At 37.5% G+C, this 22,632-nt stretch overlaps 1 protein-coding gene across 1 annotated transcript in view; it reads right to left on the bottom strand.

The window, feature by feature from the left end:
• SPATA13 (spermatogenesis associated 13) overlaps positions 1-10,657 on the bottom strand; it is a 171,358-nt gene extending 160,701 nt beyond the window's left edge. Inside the window, exons 1-2 of the mRNA XM_040543970.1 lie at positions 10,534-10,657; positions 815-850 (exon numbers count right to left, since the gene is read on the bottom strand). Coding sequence (XP_040399904.1) covers positions 815-841 — 27 coding nt within the window. The 5' untranslated portion in view covers positions 842-850; positions 10,534-10,657. The remainder of the gene's footprint in view (positions 1-814; positions 851-10,533) is intronic.
• Positions 10,658-22,632: the final 11,975 nt, after the last annotated feature.

The following is a 22,632-nucleotide window of genomic DNA, read 5'->3' as shown; positions in this document are numbered from 1 at the left end:
TTTCTAATGAACTCTTAAAGTCACGTTTGTAAAGACAGTTAAATATCTGAACATAGGTAATCTACCTACATGATGAACTTTCTTTACATGAAGAGTTACTATTTGCTCATTAAAAAAAAAACAACACCCCATATAAATAGATGTATTTACAAACCTAGAGCTCAAAAAAGCAAGTGTTGACTATGGGATTTTGAAGCATTCTTGCTTTGGTTTGGTTTGTTAGTTTGTTATTATGCAAATTTATTCATTCAGAAAAAGTCATCTGAAAAAGCCTAAAACCACTTGGATTGCCCCACAGCTTTCTGATAATTTAGATCACTGTGTAAACCTACGATTTTGAAGTGTAAGAAACATCTTTTCACTTCCTGACTAACTGATCTGCATAGGATTCATTTTTAAAGTTGCTGAATTATGCTAACAAGATCACAATAACTAAAAGAGCTTTGGGAGCAAGAGGATCGAGTTGGGAGTTAGCTCTGCAGTCCCTCTGAGTGCAAAGGTTCATGTTTCCTCTTGAGCTACTCTAAGCGAGCAATACAAATCCTTAGAGCTCACATTAATTCAAGCCTGACTGACAACCTACCATTCAGAGAAACCATCTCAGATTTCTGCAATTAGCATGTGCTCTAAAATTTCTGTTTCTGTAGTCTTTGTCTCTAATTTACATTTTGAAAAGGCTCTTGAGAATGAAGATGCCAAGACTGAGCAAATTCACTGCACTTTAGATGCATTCTGCATATCTCCAAATGCAATAAAAGTGTGTTTCTATTAAAATCAATAGGATAAGTATCACATGGGAAAAAACTGTTCTTACCAAGTCAGGAGCACTGACGGCTTTCATAGTGAAACTCTGGAAAGAGATAAAAAAAACCTATTCAATCCACTGAAATACAGAGACAGTGTATTAAGTAATGCAGAAAGTCCCAGACTGCGCTTGCTAATCCCTGAAAATCTCTTCATGGCCTTAATAGCAGCTTTTTATATGGAAAACTGTATATTCAAGATGTCTATACACAACTTAATCACAGAAAAAAAAAAAAAAGAGAAAGCAAAGATGTATTAGTCATTTATTAGTCATCCCATCTGCTTCAGTGACTGATTTTTCTCTTTGACAAGGCTTGCTTTAGAAGACACAAGAGATCAGATATTTATTACTTACTCAGGAAGATTATTCCACATTTTAAGAATATTTTGCTGAAGAACAGGAGGCTTAAAAATCAATGAAACAAAGTCTGTAAACATCAATGCTTAATTAGGACCCATATTGGAATGGTGAAGTCAGCACATAGCAGGCAAAATAATATTGGTGAGATCAATTCCTGACATTTTGCTCTTGGATTAAGTACACTTGAAGTTCCATGTATCACACCCTAGATTTCCTGGACCTGAGATGCAAGTTGTTTTAGGACAGGTTCCTAACAAATAAAGATGCCAAATTCCTAGGCCATTTTTAATACTGTTGTTTTCACTGTGCAGACTTAACCACGTCATTCTTTCAACTATTTTGACTACCTATTTACCTGGGCTGGCTTGATTTTTTGGTGCCCATGAGAGGCAGAAAAAGAAAGGAAAAAGGAAAAAAGTCATTTTAAGTGGATTTTTACAAAACAGAACGTTATCAGTTCGCTCTTCAAGTTCCAGTATGTTATTTAACCAACTCTAAGAGGTACGAAGGACTAAATATCTGAATTAATAACATTTAGTACTGTGTAGCTGTTCATTATACTGACATTCACTTTGATGTACCCAATAATAAATTAAAATGATGGCATTTATTATTAGAATATATAAATGCATTAATACGACTGCATTTTCCCCACACAGAAAATCAACTGAAATATTTACATTTACCACTTTCTTCCACCTCTTCTATGCAGGAATCTTAACATGTTGATTAAAATGACCTTTGAAAATCCATGTTACTTATTCCTCTGATAATTACACGGTGCAATGCATTAGCATGGGCATAACCAGCACGTGAAGGGACATGATCACTCTCCCTGCTCATCACACCTGAGGCCATATGGAGTACTACATCCAGTTTTAGACTCCCCAGTAAAAGAGAGATGTTGGGAGAACTGGAGGGTGTCCAGAGCAGGAACACTCTGATGGTTGCTGACCGTAGATATAACATATGATGAGACTGAGAGCACAGAAAGGCAATATCCTGTTCTGTTAGAAAAAAAATCCCCCATGAGAGTGTCCCCCCTTCGCACAGGTTGTACAGAAAGGTCAAGCAACCTCCACCCTTAAAGTTTTTAAAGGCTTGATTGGACAAGGCACTTAGCAACCTGATCTAACTTAGAAATTGGCTTTGTTTTGGACAGATGGTTGGATGGGACACCTCCAGATGTTTTTTTCCAACCTAATGCTTAATATGCCTCTACATTTTCATTGTTTGCACTGAAACTTGCACTGTTTGGAGTGTGGAGCTAAAATCCCATTATGCTTTTTGTTGTTCTTCATGCACATACTGTGAGTAAGAGCTGCCCATGAGTACCCTGATCGTAACTGTATTTAGCAAAAACACTTCTTCATCTAAGCAGTTTGCAAACTCAGTTTCTGAAGTGAACCCTACTAATTCCTGCATGGTGAAACTGCTGCGACTCTTACTGCCCAATACTGCTTCAGTAGCTCTATGTAAAGCTGTTTCTGTCTGTTGTTTCTCTGTGTTAGAGGTAAGTTTTCAGGATTATCATTCTGTTCTGCATATGTTTAACACCTAGCACAGCGGGCGACATCTACACCAGTAGGCGAAACAAGGTCAAGGCACAGGTTCAGGATGCCCTGTGATCACCCTGTAAGTATGCTGTTCATTTGCATACTCTGTGGCATGATTTTGGCCTAAACCAGCTACCACTTACATATACCACACCAAGGTGGAGACAGCACGGGGATAATGCCTAATAAGCACTGTGGAAGAAGACATCTGGTTTTGGGAGAGAGGGTTAGCGAGCTTCCCTGTAGGAACACAAAACAAGGTGTACTATTTGCCCTCCAAAGAGTGCTCCTTGGCCCCATTTCATTCCCTAATACAGACATTGCCATCAGACCAATAAAAGCCTAGTTATGAATCGCACTTCTCGGGTTTACTGTCATATACGTAAGACCTGAAATAATCCCTTAATGAAGCACAGGAGGATTTTTATCCCCAGGCTTTAACTCAGCATTAAAAAAAAAAAAAAAAAGTTCATTTTTTTTCCCCCCACAAAGTAAAAATTAAGAAAATAACCTAGAAATATGGAATATTCCTTGGGGTTTTAATGGAGAAAGCACAAAGGTCATCCTATATATCAAAATGCAGCACTCCTTTTTTCAGTTCAGGAAAAGGCTGAACAAAGAGTGTAAGATCTTAGCTACTCTGACACTTCGTATTTACAATTTCCATAATTTTGACTTTAGTACCATATTTCTCTACCATTTAGGACTTGGCAAAGCTCGTACAAGGTTCACTATTACAAATATAGATATTCAGAAGTTATTAGTTCACTGCAATTTCTATATCTTTAGATTAAAGTTATCAGATAATTACTGACAAATAAAGCTGCTGAGCAGTTTTTATTCTTTTATATCATGATAATTAATTTCTAGTAAATGGACAATAACAGAGCTGTTCTTCACTCCCTATCTATGGCTCCCTGCCTGGGATCCAGCAGCCCAGCTTATCTGTACCAGTCACAGGCAGACGTTGGCAGTAACAGATGCCGATAAACAATGGAAATAGTACAGCCAAAGGGAGGGCAAAGGAGGAGGGAGAGAGCAGTGACTGCTGTTTGAATAATTAAGGCTAGCTCACCACAAGCCAGACATGCTGCCATCCCCTCTGCAACCTCCTATCGGCTATATCAGGTCCACATATAAACTTATTCCTGTTTATTTTTAAGTAAAAATAAAGCTAATGAAACACAGCACAAGTGGATTCTCAGTAATCTCAGATTGCATAAACTCTAAATCTCCAGTGATGCTTTGTATTTGTAATGCAATGTTTTTGGAGCTTGCAATGATCCAAGGATTTAAGCAAGACAATGTTTACAAAGATATCTTTGATTGATAGAGCTGGAAAAAAAATATGGGCTTTCAAGCACGTAGGCTCTTTTTCAGTTCTAAATCTCCAAGGTAAACTGAGAGCATGAATCACTGCTCTGATTTTAATTTAATTGAATTAGTCCTTTTCAAGGCAAAGGACAGTTGATACCAAGGGAGCATAAGAAAATGTTAGCAGAAACAGAGGTGATAATATTTGAGACACTGTGGGACCAGAAATCCATAATTACTGCCTACAGAACAGTGAGCTCTTAAAAGAGGATATGGTGTAGAGAAAACACTGCCAACCAGTTTTTCTACGGTATCCATGATTTTTAGTTCCCAGGCTAATTTCTGGAGGCATTTTTCACCTCTAACTGAAGGATCAGGATTATGAGATCAAACTGTGGCTTTTTGCAAAATACTTCTTACTTTTTACTTGATGTTTTTCTTTTCCTTGCTTTCTTCCTTTTTACCTTTCTTTCTTTCTTTTCCTTTCTTCCTTCCTTTCTTTCTAACAATTATGTGTGTGAATTAATTCTACTACTCAGTTCTTGTTTCATTTCTCTCCTACAATCCTCATTTGGCCCTGTGGATGAAGTATAGCATCACATCCCGGGACATAAGATCCATACATCCAAGGCTGGACACAGAGGTGGTGGAAAGCTTCATTGTAGGGCCTCATCTTCCATCTGAGTGCTAGCATACAGTGAGATGGGATGCCGGTGTAGGTGCAGTCAGTAACATGTGGGAGGAGAGAGACACTGCTTTTTGAGATACAGAAAATCTGTACATTGCATTACCTAACGATCCCAGATTCAGATTTCCTATTGGAGTAAGGAGGAGGTAAATTTTTATACTATACAGTCAGCTGCCGATGTGCTGGAAGAATGACGGTCACTGTAGCAACAGTGATCTGTTCCTCCAGTAGTCCTGAAGATGACCTGACAGGCCCCAGACCCAAGCAAGCATGCAATTGTCTTATTAGCCTTAAAAGACGTTAAACAACACATTTGTGAGCTTCTATGATACAAGAAGTACTTTCGTCACAAGATGGGAGATGATAGAAAAATGCAAACAGGTTTAAAGGATGCTATTTAACATTGCACTCACCATACAAAAAAAAAAGAAAAGCAGGTTGATTTAAAATGTTAATGAGATTAATCCTGTGAATTCCCATATCTCTTGCTTCAGCCTTTAGCAACTTACATTTGTCTGTGATGTACAAGTCACATGTGCAGCAGAATAAACACCATCCTCCTTCTTTATAAGTTCTTTTTATAACAGCAGAATGCCTGGAGGCAGGAAGTGCTACCTGCACAATGTCCTGCAGGCTTCTTTACTGACACGAAGTGGAGCATTTCTAGGTAATATGACAGTTCCAGTGCACGTTCATGTTGTTTCGATGGATTTTACTCTGGAAAGTAGTGATCTGTTGTGCCATGCGTGGGGGTGGGGAGGGAAGGAGGGGCCCGGTACCAAATGTCATATGAGCGCTGGTCACATCTACTCACATCACACTGCTGATATGGCTCTGGTTGACCTTGATGCTCTCTGCCAAAGAGAACATTTATGTAACAAGTTGAGCAGGCGGTCCACAACTGATAAGTGTGTCAACTAAGCACACCAGGACTTTTCTGGTGCAGTAAATCAGCAAGTGCTTGGCACTGATGGGCATATGACCCAAGGTAACACGCAGAAAGATCCATCTTTTAAAAGACAAGCTGTTTTCCAGGAAGCCCACAAAATTAGTTTTGTTAAACTAATTATAAATTCTACTGAAGCTAAAGTTTATTATTGCTTGCCAATTTTCTATTTCATTTTAGCCAAGGTGCTAGGGACTGAATTAGAAATCCCTAGTGCTGAAGGCTATCTCCACAGTATACAATACAGCAGGTTTTGCAGGTATAACAGATTTAAGGCCCCCGTTCAGGAGACCACCAGTGGATGATACAAAACCAAAATGAAGAAAGAAAACATTAACACAATGAGAGCTGTGTGCACAAAGCGATGTGACTCAGTGGGGCTCACAGCATGGAAAATTACTCTGGAGGTAGCACAGAAGCAAATGAAATGTGTTTCAGACCTGTCAAGAAATGATTTCTTTGGAGATGATAGCACCCACGTGTAGCTATCTGTAGGGATCATACTTCTGTTTTCTTTCATAAGAGAATAACAGCTTCTATCAGCATTCATTACTTTAGTGTTAGGCGTTTAAAACCTTTGAGGAAAGAAAAATCATATTTTAGTCAGGTAAAAATAAACTTCACTTTTCCAATTTTTCTTCCTTTTTTTCCCCCCATTACAAAAATATCCACGAAGTAATTTAATAAATTAATAAATAATACAGCTGAATACACAATTTGAGAATTGCTTGTGGTCAGTAGTTTGCTGAAAAGATTTAAATCTTCATATCTGGACAGACAGTCAAGAACAAAAGAGTTGTGAACAGACAGATTGAAACAATCACTTAATTTTCAAGTATTTATGGAAAAGAATATTCCATCAGTCTCTCAGACACTGATGCTGAGTATTTAAAGATGACACTAAGCCTTATTTTTGCTGAAACAAGAGGAGAAATATTCAAAATACAATTAGCATACTGTGTACTCACTGCCCATGATAAGCCAAGTAAATACAAATAAAATTATCCCAACCACAAATACAAAATTTTTACAAGAATTGCAAAAAAAAAAAAAAAAAAAAAAGCTATTTTGATTTCATGAGTCAGTTTCACACCTGATCATTTCTAAATGAAATTTATTTAATGTACAAAAGTGTGGAGCAGAAAAACAAGCATGTGCTAGACTCTGAGTGGAAGTACCACCACCTGACTTTCACTCTGCCTAAAATCAGGAGAGCAAAAAGGCCACACTTTAAGTGTTTTTTACCTGCCTTGAAATTCAAATAAAGGCATTAGCATCAAAACCAAAAATGCTAAGATATGTAATATATACACAAAAATACTTCCCGTGACACTCAGAGAAGAAATGGAAGTCACAGATTTCATTGTCTTACCTAGGAATTACTACAAAATATGTTTTATTGGCCAAACGAAAAGTGGAAGAAGGCAGTAAGTAAGAAGTCATGGTTGTTCCCTGGATCTGCAGAAATCAGTAGCAAAACTCCCATCGATTCAAGTGTCCATAAATTCACTAAGAACAAAAGGAATTTAGAGGTGGAGGAGGAGCTTTATCCTTTTGAGTTTCAGTAAGATAATTAGTTAAGCTTCAATAATTTTCAATGCAGGCCATAATTGCTTGAAAGAGCTATACTCACATGATGAGTGTCTTCAGCAGACAATGTTGTATCACAGGGAATAACCAACATAATTATATGGCACAGTTTGTCTCGAATTAATAGTTCTGAGTGTTCAGGTTAAGACAGATTTGATTTCAAAGTTGTCTAAATCAGGATCCTAAAAAAACCTCTTTTTTCTTTCATTAAAATAAAAAAATAACCAACAAAGCAACGTCTGCTCATTACAGGGCTGCAAACTTTCCAGACTGCTTAGAGTTAAGGGCTCTCTGATTAACACTGTTGGGAGATGTTTCAACACGAACATCAATGGCCAGTCTTCACATTGGTATCCTTTACCCTACAGAAGTTCTCCACACTTGACTGCACTCCTTGAAGTGGCTGAAATGATACTTTTTACCAAAGGAATGAGAAGCGAAGCTGACAACTAGAAGTGATATCATACGATACTTCCTGCCCTAGGAGCCTGTTTCCAGTTCTTCAGTGCCTGCCAGATGTCAGGCACCATGTCAGAGAGCTCCCGTGCAGGACACCTGCTGCTGGTTTGGTTATTTTTCAAACTGAGGTTAGGAAAAATCACAAGAGCTCTTGTTAAGAATTTCCAGCAGCACTTTTTGGGGGACATAGGCTTGAAATTTAGTTTTAGTGAATCATCTGCCCCCCAGGCACATGCTTTTGTTATTGCACCAGAAGCAAGGACACTCTCTCCTGTGTTCTCACAGCCCCCTTTACTGGCGAGACAGAAAAAGCTGGATTTGAGCACAAAGCAACAAGAAAAAAAAAGGAGAATTCCAGCAACTGGAAAAAGTCCTCTTTTCTCAGATCTTCCACTTCTTGTTTTGTCCTACTACATGTTCTTCAGGCATAGCTTGTCACAGGAATCAGGGAATTTTCTGTATTTTTTTCTTCTTCTCTTCCAAGATAGATTTAAGGTTATAAGTTCAAATTTTGGGCGTCATTCAAATCCTCAAAGCCATCGAGGATATCCTAGTGGACTTTCTCCATTTCCTACTGCCCCTTGAGTTACCCAGCTTTCATAGAATCGTGGAGCGACTTGGGTTGAAAGAGACCTTAAGGATCATCTAGTTCCAACCTCCCTGCCGTGGGCAGGGATGCCACCCACAAACTTTCCTACTTGCCTAGATTTCTATTTGTAAAATCTCTGTGATATTGACACATCTGCTGCTGGCTATGCACAATACACTTCTCCTCTCCAAGAAAAACAGTTACCTGAGTTCATGCAGTGAAGTTATCCAGTGTAGGATTATTTCACAAGCCTTTTGCAACGTGGAAATGTTGCTTATAACTTTTATATACAGGATATGTGGGTAGGATATATATAACTGCTCTATATTACAGGATTCTAAAAATTATCCATTAAGTATTTTTGGCCTATCTCTAGAAGTAAAGAAAGTCCAGAGAAAACATACAATATATGCATGACTAGAGAGATCTTAATTAACTTTCGGATGATTAAACCCCTTGCAGATGATTAACTCAATTTTGGGAGTATGTGGACAGTATATCAAAATATGCCAGAAGGTAACAAAAACATTATTAACATTCACTCCTAAACGGTTCATCACAAACCACTACAGAGCCCAGGAGACATCTCGCACCATCAGTCTTCTGCAGGGACTTGTATTACCGAGCTTGTTGAAAAGATCCCTCTTGGACGATACTCAAAAACCAGCCTTGTATGTGAGAAAAAACAATGTTATTAAATTTCTTTTGTCATTAAAAGTTTGTGGTTTTTTTTTTTTTTTTTTTTAAAGTTTCATACCAGTTTGCAATTTCTTATACTGAAGCTGTTCTTTGCTTAGAAATTTACCATTTGTCAAATTCATTAAATCTAAATCACTTCTGGTGCCATCTCCCACACCACCGACACGGTGTACTTAGTGACTGTCATTTTTATATATGGATATATTAGCAGATAAAACACACGCAGGATCTCTTTACTTTCAAGTAGCAGGAAATATTTTATTAAACACTTTTTTTTTAAAGAAGGTGTGATTTCAATCAAAAACAACTCACAATAAATCTTATTCTGGAGAGGGAATTTGGTGAATGGGACATGTTACTGACAGTATTTCAGTACCTTCACAGCTATGTTTTAAAAAAGTAAAGTAAAAGAGAGTTTTTCTCCAAGATACACATCTTCTCTATAAGACAGTGAATGCAGAAATATATTCCGTTCTATTGAGGAATACACAACACAGGCTAATGAAATTCAGTCCCTTAATAGGGTTGCTAATGTTAGGCAACCTCCTTTCCTGTAATTTTGTCTGCTCAAAGAACATTTTTTTCATCCCTGGCTTTAGAGAAAGAGAATAAAGAAAATATGAGAATAAGACGAGTCAAGTGAGGTCTCAGTTGGCTCTACACTGCTACAATTCATTTTTGCAATTCCTTTTTTTTTAAAAAAAAAAAAAAAAAAAAAAAAAAAAACTATAGCACCAACACAAACAAGCATGGAAATCATTCAAGTTCTACAATTCCCCATCTAAAGAGTGGTAAATTTTCCAATCTAACTGATGAACTGAAAACATCATCCCAGAAGTAAATTTATTTCAGATGAGTGAGAAAGCAAACACTGCTGTTACCAATAATAATAAATAATAATAATAAAAAAAAGCTCTTTGCAGCACACACACACAGACAAAAACAAAAGTTACTTCAAGAGGTTGCAATCCAACTGAAGCCAGGTAGCTGGCTACACAAGGCCAGTACAAATGTATATCATAAATTCTTGTCAAACTCTTCTGGCTCTGTCCCGCCATATTTTCATGTAAGTGACATTTGTTACACAAATAAGCCTTCAAGGGAATAACCTTCTGGATTGCAGCAAGGTTCCTTCTTTAAAACACCATCAGAATCTGGATGTTAGAATATCCTCTTATTTTTAATGCTCAAAATAATCAGTAAGATTTTCTGACACAGATGCTACAAGGGAATTTTGGTTCTAGTACAGTTAATTCATCATTCATAATTCATGACATTCCTTCTAGTGATGCCCATATTATTTTAATCTTCTGAACCTATCTAAATAATAATAAAACATTAAAAAACAACAACAACACTCACAAAACAAACTCCAGTTTACTATAAGCATCATGCGTCAAATTGCTACCTCAGGAGTATTTCAGCAACTACTGAGCAATAAGATACTACCAAACTGCCTTTTGGCAACTAGAGAGATATAGTTATCCAAGGTCTGATTAACTGTTATTCCATTACTGCACTCTTCACCTCTGAGAAGTGTTCCTTCCCAGCAGATCGCCAGCCAGTGTGGGCAGCTCATATCCACTGAACTCTCTTCTCCTGATGAGTGGAGGACAGTTTCTGCATCAACAACATGAACATTGTTGTCTTAACTTTATTTGATCCAGATTTTTTTTTGTTTTAATAGTATTTTCAGTATTAATTTCCTCTGAGGATCTGTTTGAATACAAAAACTGATCAGAAGCCCATATGCTAGGGTTTAACAGCTAAATGGAGTGAGAAAATCTTCAATTAGCTGAAAGTGATTTCAGTCAGACAGGCTGTGAAATACATCAGTCTCCTGACCTAAAAGCTGCAAAAGCTAATTTAGCAGCCATTATATTTTCTAATTATTAAACTCTAGCTGAACATCAAATATTTAGAACCATTACCTGGAGAAAAAAATAAATGAAACCACCAACAAAACAAAAAACAACACAAATACAGCAAATGATTTAAATGTTGGAATTGTTTTGGATAGTACAAGCACCAGACTTGCTGAGGAAGTGGGAATGAATCACTGTATTAAATTAAACAAACTGGCCAGCTTCCAATGTCAAATAACTACTTGCATTTTGGGCATATTAAAAGAAATATTCCTTTTTTTTTTTCCTTTTTCTCAGTGACCTGTATCAAACCAGTTTCACAAGCAGTTTGCAAAGTTAAATTGACATTATTTAAAAAGGGAGAGAGAGAGAGTAGAGAGTAAGGAATTTTAAATACATTTAGATGAGCGTGAGAATTAACTGATAGTTCTTTCCAAAACATATGAGGCCATATGCACAGTTAGTATATGACAGCTGCAAAGTTATTGTTGAATTCTTTCTTCAGAAAGCATATCATACCTTTGGCTTTGATACTCTAAGCAATAGCTGACAAGTCAGGTGTTCTCTGAAAATATTTAGTCAGACAAAGCTAATTCAGCTTTGCTGCCTATGAGCATCTGTGCATTAAGCCATCTGCTTTTGTGGGGGAACAGGACACCAAAAAAAAAGCAGGTCAGTTGTCAATAAAGAGCTAAATAAAATGCACTCTGATTAAGTAGAATGTCAGAATATAACCTGAGACATAAATTAACATCATTGCCTACTGTGACCACTGAGGCATTATTGTTTAACGTTTCTGAACAACATATCTGTGCAAGAGTATCCCCAATCCCTGCCAGCAGTAGGTGCAAATTGCCATTTTTATGATTGCCTCTTGGGCTGCCTAAAACCTGTCCTAGGCAAATCAGCAGAACTTCAAGAATGTAATGTCTAATCACGTTTCTTAACTCCAGTCAAGGATGAATTTGTCCTGTCCTATCATGGTTTTCAGATAGTTGTACAAGACAAATTTGACATCTTAATTCCTGATTTCTCTTGTTCTCTCTACCAGATTATGTATGCAAATATCATTGTTTTATTCAACATAAATTGAAAGATCTTTGTTGTCATTATAGTCAAGAGGAGTTTTACAAACAGCTTCACAGAAGTCAGAACTTCCTTGTGAGATTCTAATCTGACCAGTTTGTCATTGTTCCTTTATTCCTGAATATTTACAGTAGAAGACAAATAACGTATCAACCAATCTTAGCTAAAGAAAGCACATTTCAAAAGCTGATGTTCTCTCACAAAATTTTTAGTTCACCAAGAAAATTCTAACTTTTATCCATACAGAAAATATTACTTACCACTGCTCATCTTCCTCTGCTTTACTCCATTCTTCATCAAATCATACTCCCAAATGGAAGTGTCTGTACCAGCACCCTCCTGAGTAATCCTTCACCTCTTGCCCTTAAAGCTCGCTATCCCTGTACTTAAGTGTGGAGAAAAATAAGGCCACAACAATGTAGAGTTTTATGTGATATCAGTTAAAAACAGACAAACAAACAAACACAACAAAACAAAACTCACAACAGTCTACACTTTTAGTCTCCTAAGTCAGTTTCAGTAAGAAAAAACTACACTTTCATTGGCTTTGCAAAAAGAATTAGCATGCAATGTAACATCATCTTTTCCAAGCAAATAGCTGTAGATATGCATTAAACACTTCTAAATCTCTTCTATCCCATTTACTCTCCACCTGTCTCTCACATTAAGCATCTCATTGAGGCAGAAGCACAAATATCACACCAAGTAAAATGGAATACAAATCTATATATTTAAAACACACAACTTCTTTCCCTGCTTTTCCCAGGATTTGTATAATAAGTATAAAGATAGTCAAGAGATGGTAAAACCTACAACCAAGTACAACAGCATTCAGCTTAACAACTCAACGGTAATTACATGTTTTCTGGGAGCCTCTTTTCAGAGGCTCAGCCATATGGACAAAGCAGAAGTTTACTGGTTCTGAATAAAATAATTATATGTAGTCTTATGTATATATCATTGCATACTATTGCACACCAGAAAACTTTAAGAGCAACAAAATGTGATGCTTAGTATCTAGTGTGATGTTGACCTTCTTTTTAATCAAAATTAGGCTTTGAATCTCAGTCGCCCACCACAAATATATTCACAGACACTGGGATGCATTTGCTACTTGTGCAATAGACATTCTACCTGAGCAATGGCATTAAGAATAGTGGCAATGGGACTATTTCTAAAATAATTTATGTTCATTGTTTTACAGAATTTTTTTGTAGGTTACTACTTAAAAAAAAGCTACCCACCACTTTTTTCATCCGTATTTGTGTGCAAAAACATCTAAGCACGTACATTTTTAGAAGCCTGCTATTCTAAGAGCTCCGTTTTTACCCCTGGTCTTGCAGGCAGGTCTACAAGCACTGCTGACTGCAACGTGCACATCTCTGCTCCTGCACCAGCCATGCCCACACAAAGGAGGTGCCGGGCGCTTTCCTCCTTCTCCCTCCCAGCACACTGTGGTATTTTTCTAGTGTTGCAATTAATAGACTTCATTAATGGAGTTCTTCATAAACAACATTCCTTTTCACCCTTGGTATTATCTGCACACTATAAAAACAAACAAATGCCATGCTTCCAACAACACAGTGTTAAAAACCCACATGATTAAAATTAAAAGCATACCAAGCACCACCCAGAACTGCTGTTATTTATGACTAATAAAATGCTGAAGTAAAGCAAGGAATCAAAGTGTCAGGGGACCTGAGGGCATCAGTAAGCCCTGCCAGGTTTCATCTGGGCTTCCACCAACCTGGCCAGAGCTCAGGACTCCATTTCAGGCCCACAGCTGTCAGCCCCTGCCGCAGCGAGGCCGTAGCAGGGCCAGGCTGCGGCTCCCCACAGCCCTGCCCTGCCTGACCATGGGCCCCACTGAGCCAAGCCCATGTCCCGTCCCCATCCCCAGGGAGGTGCTGATGCCAAGGAATGGGGCTGGCCTTGGCTGCCCTGCTCCTAGCTGGGGAGGTGAGGGGACCTGGCTGCCAGGCCCTGCCCTGCCGCCATGAGGAGCCCCCGCACCCCTCAGTGTCCTGACATTTGGCTCCAGATTGCCCAGAAGTAGTTTGGCTCAGACCAAAATACGGGAAGGCCAGAAGCATTATGCTAATATAGAAAATAATTTCTACAGTATACCTTTTTTAAAAAATATGATCTGTACCTCTTAGAGTCCTAGCTTCTAGATTTCTAGTGTTTTTAGTTCCAGACATCATTAATTTGATATTATCCCTAATGATGACTGTCACAAAGTCTTGAAAACCAAAATACATAGACAGGATCCTTCTTCCTTAGAGCTGAAGTCAAAACAAGACTTCTCCTAGCAATTTCCATGGCTTTTCACAGAGTCCCCACACTACTTCTTTATCAGCAAATAGGTAAAGACAAAAAAAAAAAAAAAAAAAGGCAAAAAAATCCCTGGCTAAGTATTTTAAAGTCTAAACTGCAGCATGCTTAATTATTTTCAAAATTCTTTTACCACAATCAAGTAGTTCCCTCCCAATTTTCAAAATTAATACATTCTCAAGGAAAAAATACAAAGTTTTCTGATTTTGAGCTACTTGTGCTATTAAGCTTTCTATGTTTTTTTTTTTTTCCCCCCCCCAAGAATGATATAAAATGAATATTTTTTGAGCAATGACAGGTCTTGACCCACATACTTTCCATCAAACAATCTTTTAAATAGCTAGGTTTCTCAGGAATACAGTTAGAGGTAATTATTGTTATTGCTGTTACTGGCATGTCTCTTCCTATCACGACAATATTTATTAATAGTTAACATGCTATTTTTCTGAGCCTTGTAAGAACATCTCTTGCGGGCATTAGCATAAATGTTATTTCCTGCTTTGATAGTATTGCAGAAATGACCTTTTGACTGCTATTGCCATTTTTTCCATCTTCTACTGTAATAAAATTAAAATTTAATCAGAACTCCAAGATTCAAAACAACCCAGGCAAGATTGTGTTTTCCAGAATTCTCATTAATAAGCAACAGAATACCAAATTACAGGTTTTTGTTGTTGTTGTTGTTTAAAAATAAAATAATCATTTTTTAGGATCCTTTGTTGTGGCAAGTAATGAGAATTATATTGATTCTATTATTTCTCTGGTAGATGAAGGTGTCTTTGATCATAAAAGTATGAATTCCCACAGAGATCCTTTAATATTCCCTTTTCTATACTGATCCCAAAGTACAAACAGCTGCTATAGGGCAATAAGAGTGATATTTTAGATTAAGACCATTAGATGTTGACTTTAAAGAGCAGTTGCAGTTTAAATAAATAGAGAAAAAATAAAAATAAAAAATCTCTGTGACATGAGTTAAAGGGGAACCATTTTTATTAAAGGAAAGATGATCACAATATAAATGCTAAATTCTTCAGCAAATGGATTTTCTATTTTTCCATAGGCAAGACAGCAATATACTGATTTTGTAAAGATATAAGAGTACCCCAGTAAGAAGTAAAACTTCAGTGTTTCATTAAAGCAGAAAGTAAGCATGCAAGATAAGACTGGAAGGCAGCACCAAAGCTTCATGCCTTTGCTAACTGCTATTCTCAAAATGGAAATATATCCCCATTTGATGGTTATGGTAGGATTCACCTGACCTACTTCCAGATGTCTAAATGTTAACTGCCTAAATTTAAGCTGGTCACATCGGCTCCACAGTTAATGGAGAAAAACAGGTACCAACAGCAGGTGAATCATCACACCTTTCAGTTTTCTGATTTATTTTGCTTAACTTCCACACTTAGGTGGTAAATCACAGCTAGTCATGCCTATCAACAGGCACCTTCAGAAATACATAAAGCCACAAGAATAGAAGTGACCCTCTTTCTTTCCCCTGGCAGTAAAATACCTTCTAGGCAGTTGAAGTCAGGAAAATTGAAATTCATTCCTCCTGATTTGTGAAGGTAATAGGAGGACATTGTCTAAATCATAGGTAGTTCTCCTTAAAAGCTGCGTAGACAGGACTCAGAAGCCAGTTTCTTGCATGATGATAGAGAAAATTAAACAAAGGATCGTACAGGGCCAAAGGATGCTAAATGCAGCAGGGAAAAAATAATAAATCAATAAATAAGATGTATGAAAATATGAATTGTGTAGAGAAAGTAACAAGTAAACAAGAAGAAAAAAGGTGTAGATTTCTGCTTTTGAAATAGGTTGATTTGGAAAGAAAATTTGAATATACATTGTATATGACGTTCTAAGTAATAGTCAAAACCTACAGGGATTATGGCCATAGCCTGAAAATGCCGCTTGGAATGTGCTATAGCAGGCTACAGCAGAATAGCCAAAATTGACAAAGAATGCCAGAGAAAAAGCTCTCACTTTGAAAAGTATTATTAAAAGTAGACTTTTCATTTTGATCTATTATTTAAAGTAAGAAAGACTCACATCTCTGATAAAGGACATACAAAATCAAATCAGTGCTTTAAAAAAAAATGAAAGAATTTTTTGCAAATCCATCAAAGTCACATGAATATTTATACCCATAACAGACAGTACAGTAATTTTCCAATTACCATGTAGGTAGAGCAGCAGTTCATATCACATTTCTGAATGAAAATGCAGTCCACGCAATTTCTTTAGTTTCTCTTTCTATATGGCTAATAGAACACCTGGTAGAAAATTGCTCATTGAAGTTAATTAACCTTCAATTATCACCAGTTACATTTCCAGCTGTTCTGTTTCATCCTAGGCTTCTTAATTTATTCATCTGGCATATTCAGATCTGTTTCTTCCATACACATATGATCATAACAAGAAGAGGGAAGAAACCCTGTTTCTGGGGTATTAATCTCTCATCTGTCAGATTCCTGATTGCAATTTCATCAGTAATCCAGTGCTAGTAAGCATGAAATTTACAGCAATTACATTTCTACACAGAGTCAAGACAGCTCTTTACTTAGTCATTCAGCTATATGTATCTCAATAAGATTCATGAAAATGAATCTGTATCATTTGGAGTTACCTAAGGTACGTGTATTCTTGCCATTATCTGATGGTTAGATAATGCCTGGCATACTGTGAGGCTCTAAAATGAAGTCCTTAAGTAAAAGACATACAATTTGCTAGTCAGCATCATAAATGTAATAATAAAATAAATACTACTCATGCCTCTGTGCAGCTAAAGAAAAGAGGAAAAAATGATTTTTTTTACATGGCATGTAATAATATAGCAGTTATTTTTAAAAAGTCATAAGATAAAATTAAGCAGTCCTCTCATGTCATGAAATATATCCAAATAACATCAATTTCCTCAAATATAGTAATTATTCTAACTTTTTTTTTTTTTTTGGCATATAATTTTCATTTCTTCCGTACTGATCTTGAATATTTACTATTTGAATAATATTCTTCAGGGCAATTAATTACAAAAGCTGTTTGTTGTTTCTGACCTTAATTGGGTGATGATTTAATTCATTCCTTCAAGTGCAAATTCAGAATTAAGATTTGTGAAACACTACATATTTGCATGATTTAAATTAACTTTCTTTGAGTGCGTGTGCAAATAAAACTCAATGGCTTTAATGCCTCCCAAAAAAATTAACGTAAGAGCAGAATACAGGGAGAAATCATATGTAAATCTCATGAACACTACTGCATTTGCTGTTGTCTACACCCACTCACCCAAGGCAAAGCCCCACATAGCCCTTCCTCCTTCATGCCCCATCCATTGCACGGATGCCAGTAGCTCTGGCATTACTGTATGCTGAAAGAAGGGTGAGGTCAGCCTTTATACCAGTAAATATTTGCATAATAAAGGCCCAAACCTGCTTTATTACATATATGTAATACCTCTCATGTTCTTAGAGTTAAGGAAGTGAGTATTTTTGTTGTCTTTTCTTGCCACCAGGTGCTGAACTAACAAACATATATTGGTATGACAGTCCTTCCTGAGGCAAATCTCTGTTTGACTACAAAAATCTATCTAGGTTGCAGTTTTGTCTGAGTAAGAAATAGGGATTTAGGCCAAAATTAAAATAATCCTATTTTAGGCATATAGCTGAGATGCCCAGCATAGACTCCCAGTGTGTGCTTTCCTACAGGTAACATACAGATCTGAAGTACCATCTGAACGTGTAGTCTCTCCATTGACTACAGAGGAACTGAAGGTCAGCTTGGGCTCTTACATCATTTGTTTACCCAGCATATCTAGTTTAAATAGAAATAGAGAGGCCTCAGTCAACAATGAGTAATTGGCAGGTAAGATTATAAGCTGTGTCCACAACTTCATTTTCCTGGTTCCTGATGAGAGAAATAATCATTGAAAAAAAATATATATCTGTTTTATAAAATGTTTTTTAGTCATCTAGATAATTACTTGTGAATTCCCACTCTGCATTCTTAGCTGTGTTTTGTTGAGTTAATACAAAATGAATTACTAATATATTTTTTCAGTTGTTATTTAGGATGTCTTTCCTGTTGAAGAACTAAAGTATATATCTCTCTTTCCAAAAGCTGCTGAAAGAGGTAGCAAGGATGAAAAGGTGGGATACAGACCAAAGGCTATGACAATTTTGGTCCGTTGTTGCCTTCTGTTCAGTGAGAATTGGTCTTTGTCCACCTGAGAGGGATCAGCAAAGACTTGAGAGACTTACTTGTAACTTTTCTGCCTATGGGCTTCATTTATGCCCCCTATTAATGCTTTATTAATGTCCCTATTTGTAAAGTGACCATCCTCACAAAGTAATGGACCAATGTTATCTCTGGTCCTCCTTTTGCTGTTAACATATTTTTAGAAAGCCATTTTTATTGTCCCCTACAGTACTGGCCAGCTTCGAATCTAGTTGAATATCATTGCCAACAGCAAGCTCCGTACAGTCCGCCCCCTTCATTACATACAGCATCACACACACACAAACACACATGCGCGTGCGCACGCACACCTAGCCTGCTCTGTTTGTCACTTCTGAAGACCCTCTAACCATCCATTGTAGCACACCAGTCGCAGGACTCTTCCCACCAGGTTTTGCCTATGCCAGTGATGTTGTGGCTCTGGGACTGAGCCAAGGCTTCTAGCTCCTCTTGTTTTTTCCTTATGCTGTGTGCATTTGTAAATAAATGTTTAAAATGTGCTTCATTATACCCACCACTTTGTGGAGCAGACTGAAGGATCTCCCTAGAACACAGTCCCTCAAATATTGGCATACTGTCCCATAGCTTATCACTGGTGAGCCTGGTTTTATCCCTTTCCTCTTTCAAATCTAGTTTAAAGCTCTATCAATCAGCCTTGCTTTATCATTTTTTTTATAAATCATTTAAAACTCCTTTAACAGGTAGCTTGGATAAGTGGATAAGAAGACAGAAGCTGTAATATGCCTTGTCTCTAGTAAAGCTGTAGATACTGAGCTGGAGACCCACACTGTCTGATTATGGGACTTGTATGCCATAGTAAGCACATAGCTTCAGGAAAGTAATGTAAACCATGGCTAGCAATGGGTGGTGAACCCTGAAGGCCCCTAAACCTAGGTTATATTACCAAGTCCTCTTCATTCCTAAATGTAGGTTTTCACACACGCTCTGAAATGTTCTTGCTAAGGTTGTAGGTGCAACCTTTGGAAGAGAAACAGGGAGGCTCTCCACCACCTAAGGTCCCAAGAGCTCCACCTGCTCAAGTCCTTCGGCTGGGCAGTGGTCCTGCCACCCTGCCCCATGGTTAGAGCAGTTCTCTGGGCAACTCGTTCCAGGTGCTCCCAGGCCTGAGAGGGTTGAAGTCAAAGCTCCTTATCCCCAGCATTAACTTGCCCCAGCTCCCACCTTTCCAATAGCTCAAAGCAAAGCTCTGGAGCCAGAGCACCATCAAACAGAGCTGTATGACCAAAATATTGCAGCTCAGCCCTTCCCTGCCTGGAGTGAGAGACTGTAACATGTTCATACTACAACTAACTGGTGCTGAGCAATAAGTAGGCTACAACAGATACCTATAAAGACTCCACGAGACAAACTCTAATTTTCTACATTTTTCTGTTATTTCCATATAATATCTTTTATATTAGCCATCTGAAATGTTTTTCAATCTCAGGATAAGTTGAAAAACTGTAGTGAACAGCTAGATATGAGGTGAGCTAGTGACACATGCTTTATGAGTTCCTATGGCACCCAGCTCTCTGAAACCAGGGAAGAGGCACAGGCACCCTCAGAGCAAGGAACAAAGAGACCTGGAGTCTCCACTTAGCTTTTCAAAAGACCTTAGAATATAATCACCTAATATCCTTGCACTTCTGTCACCCACCTATAAAACTGAACAACCTCTTCAGTACCTCTCATGAGTGTGTTGTGAAGAAAAACCCATTTGGAGTTTGCAAAGCTTCACATATTATGGGAACGAGCACTCCAGAAAAGCCTATGAATTAATGAGTAAGGACTGTTTCTGCTGATGCTTTTATGTGCTCCTTACTACCATACCTGTCAAATGTAGTTAGCATCATTAAGGCTCTCTCTGTTGTAATATGACACAGAAGTGAGACCTAATGAAATACACAGAAAAGAAATAATGTTCCCCATCACAGCAGCTGCTCAATCAGAAACTTAGGTAAAGTGAACTAATGGACCTTTCCATTTTTATTTTTGAATTTAGAAAAGGCAGGATGTTACATATCACTACCTATTTACACCACTGCATTCCTCATTTGCTAATAACAATGTTTCTCCCAATACTTATTGTAGTTAAGTGAGGTAAAAAAATGGCTAATTTACTTGCAATATTTAATGAACTATGCATGAGCTTTAATGAGCAAAAGGTAAATGCAACTATTGCCAATTTCTGTGTGCATGATCACTATGAAAATCCAGAACTGTTGCTTATCTACTCATACTTGGTGTTAAGTGCATTAGAAAATTGGATTTTTATAAAGGCAGTAGTCTGTCATCACTTCTCTGTCTTTCTTCAAATTCTGCTGTAATTGCATATGTAAATTTATCTATCCCTACATATGCTAAATGTGCAGATTTACCCTGAACCTTTGCATCAGCTAATGTGCTTATTATTTGGTAACAACCTATTTGTCACAGATCAACACAAAGAAGACCCTGCCTCCATCCCTTGCAGCCTGCAGAAAAATTAAAATGCACTGGGAGCCCCAGTTCTGTCAAAGGACAATTCTTTCTTGAGTAGCTTGTTTGATTTTGAATTCTCTTTAATGCCATGCTTAGGTGATGGGAGATTCATGGAAGTGGCTTAGGATAAAATAAAGCCTCTATTAAGTGACAATTAGAATGATGCCTCTATGATGCCAGGCCCAATACCCTACCAAATAGGCCAATAAGACAACATGTTCTCAGTAAACAGCAATGGAAAAACCTTTGTTTCAAGGAATTCCTGCACTTGCTTTCAAGTTTAGTTTTAAACTAACTGCTTCTGGCATCCATCCCCCATTAATTAAGGATTTGTTACTCTTGAGAACTGTCACGCTTTGATTCACAGGGAAACTTTCACTTCCGAAACTCCCTGCCAAATTTAATTCCTCCTCAGCCAGCCATTTTAATCAGCAGAAAAAAAGATACTTCTGGCTTTCTTCCGGAAAACAACGTTCTGACCACATTTGATATTACAATTCTTTTCCCAATAACTAATAGCTAATCTGTAGTTGTTTTATTGTGTGCTTCATGAATGTTAAAAATTCTAATAGTTCAGCATGTTGCTTGCAGTTATCTGCAAAGACTTCTACTCTTGAGTTTATTAACATCTACACTATAATTTTTTGAACAACCTCATTTGCTCATTTATCCTTTATTAAAAACCTCGCTATAAATTGCATGGAATATACTGGATGCTTCTGCTAAACTCAACCCAGAAATTTGCAAAAGTATAAGTAAACCAGGACAATCACTGGAGGGCCCTGTAGCTTCTAAAGCCAGAGGTCTTCTCCAGCCAATATCAGATAAGAAAGTTGTTTTCTGCTCATTCATTGTGGTGATGCTGCCACACTGCAGCTGAGTCCCAATGGGTCTGTCCTGCTGCAGGTGATGACAGAAGCTGAGCTGAACCCTGACTTTCATGTTGACAACCCAATCTGATGCAGTGTGCATTTGAATTCTTTCTTTTTCGCAAATTGCACTCTGAGGTCATGCTAACTATTGCATGAAATAACGACACCTGAATTTCTTTATTGTTTCGCTGGAACATCTCAGGCAAGTCAATTCTCTGCATCCGTTTTATCTTCTGCCTCCTAAGATCTGTAGAGTCTTTGGAACAGGGACCAGCTACAAACTATTTCTTGTGGTGTTCCTTCCAGCACAAAACCCACTACCATGGTTCAGTTTTCTCTGAGGTCTCTAAAACATATTTATGACATAACTATGTAAAACTGTGGTATGTATTAGGAATGTAGAATACCCATTTATCTGTTTTTAGTAACTAGTTAAAAATATGAAGGTACTTTTAATTAAGCTCAAATAAAGTGATTTTGGTGTGTTTTCAGCAGCGGGAAGAGCTTGGTTAGGTATGGAGCTAATCTCAGTTAGCTAAATGCTGAGCTGATTCTACTAATTTGACATATTCTTTAGTGGCATAAGAATAAATAATCAGGACAGGTTTTTTTTTTAGTCAGACTAACTCAGACTAACTGTCCAGAGTGAACATTCATCAGTTCTGCTGCATTTTGTGCTGGAAAGGGTTTAAAACAGAGTTTCTTGAGTCAAAGAGTTGGAAAGAATAATTATCTCCTGAATAAGTTTTCCT

The sequence above is a fragment of the Cygnus olor genome, chromosome 1, assembly GCF_009769625.2.
Source record: "Cygnus olor isolate bCygOlo1 chromosome 1, bCygOlo1.pri.v2, whole genome shotgun sequence".
In the NCBI taxonomy this organism is placed as follows: Eukaryota; Metazoa; Chordata; class Aves; order Anseriformes; family Anatidae; genus Cygnus; species Cygnus olor.
The sequence above is the reverse complement of the archived record's forward strand: the minus strand, read 5'-3'. Positions and strand labels throughout refer to the sequence as shown.